A 13,995-nucleotide genomic window follows, 5' to 3' on the forward strand; every position below is an offset into this window, starting at 1 on the left:
GACAAGTCAATTCAACAAGTTTATCCAGAGAGAGAGTTTTCCAATGTCAACATACCATCAGGTTGATAAGGAAGTCCTTCAAAGCTAATTGCTTACTTGCAATGCTAGGAAATTATAAACTACTAGTAATTCATTATTTTAAAAAAAATATATTTAAAAAAATAATTACAAATATTTTAATATCACGATGTTTTCATCCTGGGTTAGTGTGTTCATCCTGGCCATGAATGAGTAGGACACATGGCATGGGAAGGGATTCTGCCCCTCTACTCTGCCCTCATGAGACCCCACATGCAGAGCTGCCTTCAGCCATGGGATCCAACATCAGAAGGATGTGGAGCTGCTGGAGAGAGTCCAGAGGAGGCCATGGAGATGCTCCCAGGGCTGGAGCCCCTCTGCTCTGGAGCCAGGCTGGGAGAGCTGGGGGTGCTCAGCTGGAGAGGAGAAGGCTCCAGGGAGAGCTCAGAGCCCCTGGCAGGGCCTGAAGGGGCTCCAGGAGAGCTGGAGAGGGACTGGGGACAAGGCATGGAGGGACAGGACCCAGGGAATGGCTTCCCACTGCCAGAGGGCAGGGCTGGATGGGATATTGGGAAGGAATTCCTGGCTGTGAGGCTGGAGAGGCCCTGGCACAGGGTGCCCAGAGCAGCTGTGGCTGCCCCTGGATCCCTGGCAGTGCCCAAGGCCAGTCTAGATGGGGCTTGGAGCAGCCTGGGACAGTGGGAGGTGTCCCTGCCCATGGCAGGGGTTGGAACTGGATGATCCTTAAGGTTTCTGCCAACCCAAACCATTCTGGGGCTCTATAAACAAGGCACTAAAACCTGCATTTGGACCAGAAGAGGAATTTAGTCCTTGTCTGATTCCAGCAACTGAGAGGTTTCTGTCTGTTTTCTTCAAACCCAGAAGTGTTCTCCCAGTTTCGGTGATGAGCCCTAGATGCTCCAGCAGGTTCTGTGTGTGCTGCTGCTCCCCTTCCTCACCATCCTCCTCACTTTCTGCTCTTTCCCTAATTTAGCTCTCACAGCTACGTCTCTCCCTTCCTTTGTCGCTGCTCCGTCTCAGAACAGGAATGTCAGACCCAACAAACCTCCCTCAGCAGTTCTCTCCCTACAACCACGAACCCAAGCTGCAGCCACTTTCCATGTGGGTTTTGTCAGCCCTCGTGGAGCAGTAACAGTGTCAGAGATGAAAACTGCATTTTTGTAGTATTTTAGTACATGTGGTTGCTACTCCTCTGACACGAGCACTCTGAGTAGTATCTGGCACCCCTAAGCCCTATTCAAATAAAAGTGTATTTTCAGTTTGCTTTTTTTAATCACTTCATTAGTGATTGCTGCAGATCATCATCTCTGGGATGCCCACGTGGGCTGTTTTCAATTGTCTGCACATCCAAGGCTCACTGAGAATGGGGGGGTTGGCTTCTGTTCTGGTCATTAGATCCCTTTAGGTGATCCAAATCAAGTGCATTAGGAGAGCTTGAATTCCTCCTGCTTTTGCTTGTTCTAATCTTGGATAAATCCTATCCCTGTTCACAGTGGCCAAGCATTGTTAATACATGTGGGTTTTTTAAAAAGCAAGCATAAGTTTTGAGTATTTTTTTTTAGAAACTGATTTCTTTAATCATTTACTCGCATGCAGCATGAGTTTGTTGAATAGGTACTTTGAAGCAAATAGGAAAACAAGTACACTGTTTCCTGATTTTTCCCCTACTTGGAAATTAAACACATCATTTAAACCCACAGAAGTGATTGAAGGAGGGAGATTTTCATGTGAAAATCTTAGGTGAATACCATGGGGCAAAATTCAGTAGGTGCTAACATATGGTTTTTTCCTCTGAGTCATATTGGAATGAGACGTTTGTGTTACAGTAAGTACAAATGTAATTATGAAGCCAAATTTCACCTTCGAGAATAAATGGGGGGGAAATGGAAATGGCTGATAAGGATTTCAAATCAAACATCAAATGATAATGAAAATCAAATCCTGTGTATGATAATAGCTCACTGAATCATTTCTGTGGTAGGATATCAGCAGGTTCCTGGGATTTAGTGCCAAATCCCTGTGAGCAGAAACACCAATTGATTAATCAGAGAATGTGCTGAAAATTTATTCCACATATTAAAAGAAAAGCAAACAAACGAAGCTCCCAGAGAACCACCAAAAACACATATCCAGATTTGATTTTTGGAGGGATTTCCTGAAGAGGAAGAATTCTACTGCTGCTTTTTCTTTCCTGAACATTTCATTGGAAGCACCTTTCATCCTTGTATAGAAATTATAGGAAGCCCATCAAAGGCTCTAAGGGAAAAGGGGATATTTCCTCTCTTCCTGTGTTCGGATCTGATTTCCTGAAGAGAAGAGGAATTTCTGTTTCTTCTCTCCACCAGAAGAAAATGTATTTTGTGTTGCCCAACTTTACTTAAATAATTGAATTCCTGTTCTTTATGTTTTACACCAAATCCTGCAAACTTCACACCTGGAAAGAAACATTTCTTATCACCTTGGAATTACTGTAATTGTTCAGTGTTTGTTGGTAAGAGTCTGAAAGGGGAATGTGTTGCTTGTTTTCCTCCCGGAGGGCAGGAAACAACCGCACACGTGTCCTCGTGTTCCGGAAGAGCTGGGGCGTCACCAGGAGAGCAAGAATCCATAGGTAGTTCCTATGGCTGTATCAACATCACTCCTATTTTAACAAATGAATTTTTGGGGGTTCTTGGGAAAATTACAAGGAGGGTTGCTTGGAAAGCTGGATTTTTGGGGATGAGTGGGAGTTCTGCATTTGTAGGGAATGCTGGCGCTGGCAACGGGTTTATCCAGTGTGAACAAAGAGCGTTGATAATGTCCATCATGGGATACACACACACAGTACCCCAGGAAAATGCTGGAAAACTGGAGGAAAAAAAGACCCTGATCAACAACACAACAAGTCTTGTGGAGTGAACAGCAAAGCACCAAGTTGCCTTCGGGGCTAGCAAGTCAGGCTGCCTTCTAACAAGTCTTCTCTTCTAGATGCAAGGACTTTTCCAGAGTTGTGCTTGGAAAATGGCTTTTAAATACCACCTTTTCAAGTTCTCAGAGCCTGTAGAAAATCTGGAGTGGGTGCACTGACCTTGCCCCCACGTCTGTGATGTCCCCAATGAAAAACTGGGATTTAAAAGTGTTGTGTTGACCAGAATTGCTGCAATAATGTTGTGTTGACCAACTGAGTCTGTCAGCGCGTCTTTATGGATGCTCCCTAGATTTGAATATTGCTGAGAGATGGGATAAGGGTTGTCACAGTTAATAAACTCCACGGGTGTTTAATCCTCACTAGGGCTTTAAGTCGTTTTGGTGCTCACACTCGCTTTCCAGTTGTGCTTAAATCCACTTCTCATTAACTGAGTCTGTGCTCAGGGATTGGGGTCTAAACCCCTGCTCTGAGCACTGCGCCCTTCCTAAGGTGCATTTGTCATAGTAATGACCCAAAATAGATTGTGATGTCCAATGTGTGTGTGTGTGTGTAAAAAAGGGCATCTTTTTCTATGAAAAACGGTTTTGGGGTTTTCTGTCTTGCTTTTCTAGAGAGCAGCGTGTGGTGCCAGCTGCACTCCGGAGGCTCCAGTGATGGAGTGAGGCTCAGAAACCCTCCTGGGCAGACTCAGATCTATAAATGGCTGTGCAAATGTAACATTAGCTTGGGTTTTGATGGTCATAATAGCTGCCCAAACCCAAGTATCCATCTCCCACCTTTCTCCTCTGTCCTTGGTCAGTCTATGCTGTTCTCCACATTAGTTATGAGGGAAGATGGACAAACCTCTCAATGAGCTGAGATGTTCAAAGCCTTTAGAGACCCACTTTGGAATGATTCTTACTTGGAATTGCTCAGTGCACCAATACCCTGCTCTTCCTAAGAGTTGCAAAAGTGATGAGCTTTGCTTTGTTTCGGTCTTCTGATTTTCTGAGTGTCCATGTCGAGTGATGCCCTGAACAGAAACAGTTCTTCATTTTAGACTGGCTCTTTTGAAACAGAATCTTAGGGGAAGTATTTATTGGCTACAAGAGCCTTCATACCATGGATTTGTTTGGGTCAAGAATGCTTAAAGCTGATCACCAGGGGCCAGTTGCTGTTCCAGATATGCTCCGTGGTTGGGTTGGTCTGATGGAGTCATTGAGGAAAGGGTCTGTCTCTCGTATTTCAGTCCCACTGTGGATCTCACTGTGGTTCCTGGGGTCCACACTCCAGAAAATTGTCCTCTTGGCTAAGGAAGGGTGTGACTGAAACCACGGAGCTTCCAGCAGCATCTTGATGGCTTTTTCCTCAGAGAATATCCTGAGCTGAAGGAGGCCCACAAGGATCATCAAGTCCAACTCAGCGGGATCTTTTTGCCTTCTGCTCCCTGGGACATCAGGTCACTGGAATATTGCTGCAATTTTTGCTCTTTGCCTTTCAAAGCCCTTCAGCTCTTGCTTCCACCCATCATCTGTTCTCTGGGCTTTGTTTATTCTCCTTAGACTGAAAAATGTATAAATATTTGAGGGTTTGTTGTTCGAATTGAGCTATTGCTTCAATCTTGCTCGTGTGTTAGGTTAGTCAGCAATAAAAACACTGAATCCAATAAGGAGCATGGGGGGAACTTCCAGCAAAATCAGGTGAAAATGTCTGTAAAAGGTTAGCTCAACATCTTGGAATCATGGAATCAATTAGGTTGGAAAAGACCTCTAAGATCATCGAGTCCAACTGTCCCCCAGCACTGCCAAGGCCACCACTGACCCATGTCCCCAAGTGCCACATCCACACAGCTGTTAAATCTCTGCAGGGGTGGAGACTTCACCATTTCCCTGAGCATCCTGTGCCAGTGCCTGACCAACTTTTCCATGAGGAAATTTTTTCCCTAATATCCAACCTGAGCCTCCCCTGACACAGATTGAGGCCATTCCTTCTTGTCCTGTCCCCGTCCCCTGGAAGCAGAGCCCGACCCCCCCGGCTGCCCCCTCCTGTCAGGGACTTGTGCAGAGCCACAAGGTCCCCCCTGAGCTCCTCTGCTCCAGGCTGAGCCCCTTTCCCAGCTCCCTCAGCTGCCCCTGCTGCTCCAGCCCCTTCCCAGCTCCGTTCCCTTCTCTGGCTCCAGCCCCTCAATGTCTTTCTTGTCGTTTTCGATGTATAAGCTTGCTGGGGATTTTAACCCACCTGCTTTCCCTAGATTTTCTGGGTACCAACAAATATTTTGAATAATTCCAGCTTGAAATTTCAGCCCTCTGCTGAGTGCAGAAGGGCAGGAGTGAGGGATCCTGCCTGGAGCAGGGGGTGCTGTGGGATGGCAGCAGGCAGAAGATTTGCTTAAATATATTTAGTGACTTTGTAATCTCAGTTCTTAAGAATCTCCTGTACATGTACAAATGTGTTTTACAGAGGCTTTTAATTTGAGCAAATTTGGGTTCCTGAGATTACATCTTTTCCAGCCTCTAAAACACAGGCTGCTGCTGCTGGAACTGTAAGTCCTTGTTCCAAAGCACTTCAAAAGTAGATTTTAGTTCTTAAGTCTGTCTTCCCTTTGTTCCCTTTGACAGAAGATGTTTCCAGAAGTTTATCTATTTTTAAGGTGGCCTGAATCCGATGCTGATCATGACAACTTTCAGACCAATTAATTTGGCAATGAAATCTTACAAAAAACCTCAAATATGCTATATCAGGATCTTAAAAAAATTGGCCAACCCAACAAGTGGAGTTTCTGGCACATAATAAATAATACAGAGATCCTTTCTAGCTTGATAAGCAGGAAACTATTGATTAAAACCTTGTCTGTGGCTTATTTCCTGACTCGCCGAGCCAAAGCACGTTTGATCTGTCTCCGGTTGGAATCAGCAATATTTTTGTGTGGGTGCAACATGTCCTGCTCCCTTTGATCCCCTGAGATTTGTTTTGGCATTGCAGCAGCTATTTTTATTTTGCTTTGTGAGAGAAATAAAAATGGTTTGATGAGCATCACTATGTTTCAGATCTGCCTACATGTCACGTAAGGAGACTTGTGGAAGAGACCAGAAGCTGTAGGTGATGACCTGAAGACAAGTTGTATGTGATATACGGGATGTAGTTCAGAGACTAAAATGAATTTAAAATATGTAGGATGATACAGGAATAAACAACTACTCAATAAATACAGCATAAAACCTCATTTTAAATGCTCTGCTGCAGCTCCTGAATTTGAAAAGAAATAATATTTCCTGATGGTCTTTAGATTGGGTTAGTTTGGTATCTGTTTAGGATAGTGAGGGGCTTTATTTATAATGTGACCTCACCCAAGATCTACTCTAAATAGCAAATACTTTATCTAAATGAAAGAAAAAATTTCAAACGAACAAAGAAAGAAAGCCTCCCCCCATCCCCACCCCCCCAAAACCCTGAGTCATTTAAAATAGGTTCATTTCAGTGCAGGTATTTTTTAAATGGATGAAGGCAAAGTGCTCCATCCACCCTATGTTCTCCATATGCTTTTCCAGGAGTTTCCTGCCAGCTCTTAGGATTAAGCCATCGCTTCTAAGAGTAGCTCTTGAACACTTTGGGATCTGGGCCACCAACTGTGGGACCCAAGCACAGCAAGGAAATCACCTCTCTATGGGCTTCCCAGCTTTCCGTGTAGCTGAGCCTACCTTGGGAAGAAGAGCAGTGGCTCATCCCCCACGCTGCACGTCCTGGAGGAAGCTGGGCAGTGCTGGTGTCAGGGAAACATCCCAGTCTGACCATTCACAAGACTCATGGCAGTCACACTCCCAGCATTCCTCAGCACTGGAGTGGTGCAGGCTTAATGAAATCCTCATTTGTTTTGGAAAAAAAAACCAGGAAATTCAGGGGTGAAGTCCTGCACATCCCTGTAGGCTCTAATAAAAGGGGGAACGAAAAGTATTGCAATATAAACCTACATGTGAAGCTGTAGGGGAAACAACGACGTTCTTTTTGGCTTTAAATAGGAATGGAGTTTGTTTTTAATTGCACGTTGGAGCAATTAATTGGGCTGGTTTATGCCAGGATGAAGCATTAGGACAGTGAGAAGCATTCCTGGGTCTTGGCCTTCGTCTTTCCCCAGAGACTGATTTTTCTGGTGTGACAGTGACACTGATTGTCTTTCAGCTTAATCAAAGAAGTGTAGGTAGAGCGTAGGGATAGAAAATTGGCCTTGAATTTTCTATTAATCACTGAAACAGTCTCTCACATTTGAGGAAAATTTAAAAAAAACTTAGACAGCAAAAAGCCCCCATGTTGCTTTTAATAAAAACAGCCAAAAACCCCTCCCCAAACCCTTTTCATCAGTAGAGGGAAGAAAATGCAGTTAGTGGGAACTAGAAGAGCTCTTTGTGTTCGAAATGCCGGCTGCTTTCCAGCCCTTGCTGGAGAACTCGGGCATTTCAAGAGCTCACTCTTGAAAAGTGCTGTTTTGGTCTGAGCTACACCAGAATCCTCTTGGTCTTGTTGCTCACCTATTTTCATCACACTCTTGCTTTCGGTTGTTTTTTGGGTGAGGAATTCCTTGCTAATTCTGGCCAGATTTTGTAGTTACCTAGCGATGTCACTTTTTATTGCCTCCAAGTTATGGTTAGCAGCATACAGAGGCTGTGAGCATCCTCAGCCACAGAACCATGGAGTTGTTCAGGTTGGAAAAGCCCTCTGAGCCTGTAGACTCCAACCATCCCCCAGCAGTGCTAAGGCCACCCCTAACCCCTGTCCCCAAGTGTCACATCCACACGTCTGTTAAATCCTTCCAGGGATGGGGACTCCCCCCCTGCCGTGGGCAGCTGTTCCAATGCCTGACAACCCTTCCCATGAATAAATTTTTCCTAATATCCAACCTAAACCTCCCCTGCCATGGACTGTGTTACTCCCTTCTCCTATTCCAGCTGGACAGGGAGAGGAAGTGAGACCATGTACTTAATTGCATTTTAAGAGCAAAACATTGGCAGAACAGCTTGTGGTCACACTGAATGCTGCTATCTCCAAAAATCAAGGAAAAAAGAGGTGGGAACAAGCTGATAGAAGATAAACGATGCTTCGTGAGCTTTATTCCTTCACTTGGGGTCAGTAACATGAAGCAGCTCAGATGATGTTCCTCAAAGGGAGGGTTGGTGAGAAGGATTTCAGGGCAATGTGTCACAAGCCACTGATTCGTTACAGTTCAGGGTTGAACTGAAATAATTATGTGGGAACCTTCTGGTTCCTTTTTTATTCCTCTGCAGTGGCTAAAACGAACCCAAATGTAGCAGTTGTGGCTGATACCATAAGTTTTTAGGTGATTAATATGTACCAAAGCTCTGCTTGAGGTGATAATTGAAACCAAGGAAGAATCCCAGGCAGCAAGAACAAAGATAACCTTTAAATAGGAATTCCTGCTTTCTGGGTCTCTATGTAGGTGCCTGTCCGAAAGCCCAGGGACCCTCCTTTGATCTCAGCTTTCATCCCATCAAGCAGAATCTCTTTGATCCTGGCCGTGGTGGGGATGGCCCTTCCTCAGCACTGTTGTTCCTCTCTCTGGGAGAGCTGCTGGAGCAGTGCTGAACCTGCCTGCTGTGATTTGTAGCTCCTGCTGGCAGTACCTGGAAAACTTCAAGTTTTCAGGAACCCTCAGATTTACTAGAGGGGTTTTAGGCTCCCCTTTTGTAGCCCTTCTGCTGGTGCCAGGCGCTGCCTGTCCTGGCCTGTGCTTTCCCATTGCTTGCTGTCACTCCTGTGCAATATCCACCCTCCTCTTTCCTTCACCCCCAGGAAACCTTTCAAGCATCTTGGTGAATTTATTATTTATATATTTAATATGTGTATTTATTTTCTTTCCTTTCGCCACCAGTGGTGGGACTTTTGGTGTGATCTCATGTATCATCCACTCGAACGCACGAAAGAAACCAAGCCAAAGTCAGGGGCACATCCCAGAGCCCTGGGATTACACCCAATTCCCAGGGCCGTCGGGACCGTTGACGTACGTGGCATAAATTAAAACAGCAGACAAAAGCTTTGGCGAGGGAGAAATACGAACGTTGGATGTGGGAGCTTGAGAAGCAAAAGCCATTTTAGAGCAGAGCAGGAATCATTTCCAATCACCTTTTTTCTTCTCTCTTTCAGGCTGTGACCGTGCGGAATTCCATGGCCAAGTCGTTGTACAGCGCCCTGTTCGACTGGATCGTGTTCAGGATCAACCACGCACTCCTCAACTCCAAGGACATGGAGGAAAGCACCAAGGTAACATCTCACCAGCTCTTTTGACTCCTCTCTTGGGGTTTTTAAAATAGGTAACTGCACAATGAAACATTACCCAGGCGTGCTGCTTAACATGAAGTTAATTTTTCCTCAGATCGTAACTGAGTACCTCGTTATTCTAAGCGGTGCTTGCTGAGCTGAGAAGGGTGAAACACCTCAGGTAGTATAAGCTCAAAGCAACCAGGGAAGAGATTTTGTTGTAGCCACAGAAGCCAGTTTCCCCAACCCCTCCAGGAGCAATGGAAATAATTTTCCTCCTTGTGTGTAAAACTAGAGGTCCCTGTATAACTGAGGGAAAAAAAGGGAATTCTTGCTACCTCATGTTGGTGAAGTTGCTCCATGATGAAATGATGAACGAGCTGGGTGTCTGTAGGTACTGAGGTAGTACAGTAGAAAAATGGAATTAAAGAAAAAAAGCCATGGTAGGAAGAGTGGAGCTGGTGCGGTGCCCTACCACCTTCCCAAAGGATTGATGGAAGGAATGATGTGAAGTTTTCTGCCATAGCAGGGTCTGGGTGCTGTGAGCCAGGACATCCTCCCCAGCCCTCTCGTGTATTCACCCACACTCCTCGTGGCTGGGGGATACTGACCCCAAAATCCATGTCCACACACACACGCATTTCCAGCTCTCCAGCTGCCCTTGGCTTGGGAATCTGGGACATGGTCCAGCAGCATGTGGGGCTTTTTGGGGGATTGTGCATCCAAACTAAAGTCACAGCTGCCAAAAGGAGGATTTTTGCTAAACACTGACATTTGGATTGTGTCGGAGGATTGAAGTTGCAGAGACTCTCGGCATGGTCACTCCTTTCTTTAATTCCAAAAATGGCTTGTGGAGCGTAATTATGGACTGGAAATAAAAACATGCCTATGAAATCTGGTTCTATGCTTTTCTGACAAAGAAGGGTTGTCACAGTGATAACATACAGTGAGCCTTCTGACTGCACATGCTGCCTCTCCCTCTGTTTAATATTTTACCAGAAATGTTGTATTCTTTCCTGATTTTTTTTCCAAGTCATCAGGAGTTTTGTCTGGGCTGTCAGGAAAAAACAAACCACACTGTTTACATATTTGGCGAAGCAGAAAAGGGGATTTGTTTTGACAAGGAAGTGCATCTCAAATGCTAATTATTTTTTTGTTAATGACCCAATGATTGTTTTAAATTATTATCTGTTCTGTAATATTTAAATACAAATCAGTCTAGGACACTCTTGTGCTTAGTCAGCGTGGCTATGAAAGTGAGGCACCACAGTAGGTGTTTACGGGCCATTAAACTTTGCTTCCCAGCCTCAAATCTCAGCAGGTAAGAGCCAGAACAGCCCAAATTCCTGCTTTTTTCCAGCATTGCTGCTGCACATTAACCCTCTGCTTCCTCCCCTCAAGACTCCCATGGAGTGTAACCACCTTCCCCCTTGCCCATCTCCCTGTGCCATCTCATGAATTCATTCCCAGGTTTCTGACCCTTTTTTTTGCTCCAAACTGTAATGGTAATATCCAGGTCAGGCAGCAGGCGCCGGGAGCTGGGAGCAGTGTTGCCCCTGTGCCAGAGCAGATCCACCCACGCTGGCAAATGCCCAGGACCTGGAGCTGCAGGAACGTGCTCATACCCAGATCCAGGGAGGCAACCCGGGGCTGTACTTGGCCAGAGTTTCTGAAGCAGAAAGGCAGCGCACAAAATACCAGGGAATACCTGCTGCTCTAGGCAGGAGTGTAGTTCAGTTTATCTTCAGAATCCTCTGTGAATTGGATTGATTCCCACAAATCTCCTAGAAATCAGGAAAATGCACAAACCCTCCCCATTTTAGGGGTGGAGAGCGTGAAGAAGAGATTTATGTGCATTTCAGAGCAGCTTTGTTAAACATTGACCAGCCAATTTTCCCTTGAGTGCTTCTACCATGTCACCTCCTCAGCCCTATTTTTAGCCCCCAACTTGGGTCATTCCAGCACAGAGGGAGGAGAAATGTCTCTGTGGACTGGGCAGGGCTGGGAATAGCTGCTCCTTTGCCCTCGAGGAATAACGTTGCTGCCAACAAGTGTCAGAGGGATCCCGGGCTCTGCAGCTGCCCTTGAGGCACCAACCAAGAATCACCACCCTGAGAAACGGAGCCAATGCCCACTAATCTGGTTTTTCCTACCACTTCCCAATCCTCTTGAAATCCTTTTCAGTTCATGCTTGGAGAAACCCCAGATGAGGATGCAGGTTCTTCTTAGCCTCCCATATGTTGTTTCGAGGTTGGGCAACACCAATGAGTAACTGGGAGGTGGACTGAGAGCAGTGGCATCTCCAAACCTTGGGAATAGCTCCTTGCTGTGAGGCAAGACCTCGGCACTTGGATGACATCTCCTTGCTGGCATCTACCAGCCAAAAAAATCTCTTAAACACACCAAGTCTCTGATTTATGAGAGCAAAATACAGCCTTGCACCTCAGAAACTCCTGAGTGTGCAGTGGGTGAACGGTGTGTGACTCACCCTGCGGCAAATGGCCCGGATTGATCCCAGCCCACGCTTGCCGCTGATATTCCTCTGACTTTTAAAATGTATTTTGAAACAATCCTGCAGGTTGGGAAGGTTCAGAAAGTGCCAGATGATGGATTTGGGGCACAGAGCTTTCTTTTATGATAATCACATGGTGCAGAGGTAAAACAAGACTCAAAAGCATCTCAATTCAGAGTGTGTTTGGGAGAAGTTGATGAGAAAAATTAATACAGAAGTTTCTCTCTTCATGAGTGTAGATTTGATTGCAGTGGGGCAATGGGAACCGAGGTCATTTTCAGATCCCAGTATGTGTTTATTTGATGTCAGCAGTAAGGAGAAGATCAAAAGATGAAGCTGGGCAAAGAAAAATAAACAGTCGGCCGTTGTTCTTCCATATTGTCCAGCAAATATTTGGAAGATGTAAATCAGACCTTTGATATCCAAATTTAGTTAAATGTACAGTGAAATGTTTTGGGAAAACAGTGGGATTTGGCTTATCTTGCTTGGTGACAGGATTTGGAGTATATTATTTCTGACCCAAGTTGTGAATAAGTTATTTGATACCTCCTGGTTTATGGCAGTGGCAGATCTGCCGTGGGTTGGATTTGCTCTGACTCCCTTTTCCTTCATCTTCTCTCAAGTGCTTTTAGTTCCTTTTATGTTCTCATGATTCCCTACAAACTGTCTGAAATTTGACCTTTATTAATGAGGTCAGAGACTTTTCCTTCTCTTGAGAATGAGATTACTAAACCTCCCAGAGCCTCTTATTGAATTCCCCTTCCATAAATCAGGTTGGGAATTGCTAGAAGTTCATCTCACTGCTTAAAACGATGATAGAGTGGAGATCGTGGTGGATCAAAAGGCATTTCCAAGGGTGCTTTTAATCTTTTCCCATTTGGTTCTTGTGAAGTGTCTTAATTTCTTCCTAAATCACCCTGCTGCCGTTTTCGGATGACGTGCCGCATACGTGGGGATGATGGTGAACTCATGGCTGTGAAGAAAATTAAAATTAATGGCCATGAAGAAAAATTCGTGGTTGAACTCATGAAGAACTCAGGGCCATGAAGAAAATTCATTAAAATTAATGGCCATGAAGAAAAATTTGTGGTTGAATTCATGAAGGACTCATGGCCATGAAGAAAATTCATTTAAATTCAACCAACCAGTTAATTCTTGGCTTTTTGACCTGAAGCAGAGGAAGAATTGCTGAACATGCAGTGTGTTTAATGTGCATCAGTTCATTAATTTTAGGTCCCGACTTCCAAGTTTGTAGCAAATCACTGCCTCTCACTTTATATAATAGGTCATCGTGTATATTGGGGTGATGTAGTTTGGAGTGGTCCTTTTAGATGAAGTGGTGATGGATTTTTGGATTGTTTTGGGGAGGGATTTCTTGCAGTGTCAGCTTTGGAATATTGTAAAAGAAAAGAGATTACAACGATGAAGAGAGATAAAAAAATTAAAAATAGTAATAAGCAAGATTTTTCCCCCAAATTTGAAGCACACCTATTTGTGATTGCCAGAATGTACCTCCATGGTGGAATGACATCACCAGCGTGCATTTGGGGCATCATACATCAGCTCCAACAATCCCTATTTATTGGCATTTTGGGAATTGGAGAGCACGGAGCTTCAAGGCCATCATTTGCCAAAAGCCCTTAAAACTCTTGCTCTGTGTTTAAATGTCATGGCTGAGACATTTTAAGAAAAGCATGAGGTCATTTTTCATCATCTCAAGCAGAAAGTGCTCACTGACCCAGGGTTCACCCAAGTTTTAAAAATCCTCATGGACATGCACTTTTGATCACAGGAATTTTGATATGTTAATTAATACAGTCACACTTTTAAATTTTAAATGTTAGTTTTGATAAAGAAACAGCATTAATCCACAAACTAGACTTGGCAAGTCAAGGTCTAAATTATCTTTGTGTGATTTCCTCATGGCACCTGTTCAAAGGATGGATTTGAAACTGAAGACTCATAAGATTTGTAAATATAAAGCTGCTTTGATTATTTTTTTTAAACTATTGGGCTGCAAATTTAGTCCTAAACCCACCCAGATTACACACTTTTTACAGGCCGTTCACCAAAATTAATTCCTGTATATGTCAATGGAAATGGTGTTTTTTCACCTTGCTACAAGAATTGACTCCGTGGTAGTACATTTGTGCTGCTTTGTCAGGGACAGAGAGCAGAAAAAGAGCCATAAATTCCAAATTTCTCAGGATTTAAAGTTTTCCCAAGTGGCATCCGCTGGCCTCGTTCTTTTGGGAGCGTCGTGGCAGGGGACAAACGACTGTTTCACCAC

At 44.5% G+C, this 13,995-nt stretch overlaps 1 protein-coding gene across 11 annotated transcripts in view; it reads left to right on the forward strand.

Moving 5' to 3' along the window:
• Window positions 1-13,995, forward strand: part of MYO9A (myosin IXA) — a 175,617-nt gene that overhangs the window by 97,301 nt on the left and 64,321 nt on the right. For all 11 annotated transcript variants that reach the window (XM_042022730.1, XM_042022729.1, XM_042022735.1 and 8 more), the window contains one exon: window positions 9,080-9,196. In XM_042022730.1, coding sequence (XP_041878664.1) covers window positions 9,080-9,196 — 117 coding nt within the window. The remainder of the gene's footprint in view (window positions 1-9,079; window positions 9,197-13,995) is intronic.

The sequence above is a fragment of the Corvus kubaryi genome, unplaced genomic scaffold, assembly GCF_017639235.1.
Source record: "Corvus kubaryi isolate FWS band 111438036 unplaced genomic scaffold, C.kubaryi_AGA036_p1.0 37220, whole genome shotgun sequence".
Classification (NCBI taxonomy): Eukaryota; Metazoa; Chordata; class Aves; order Passeriformes; family Corvidae; genus Corvus; species Corvus kubaryi.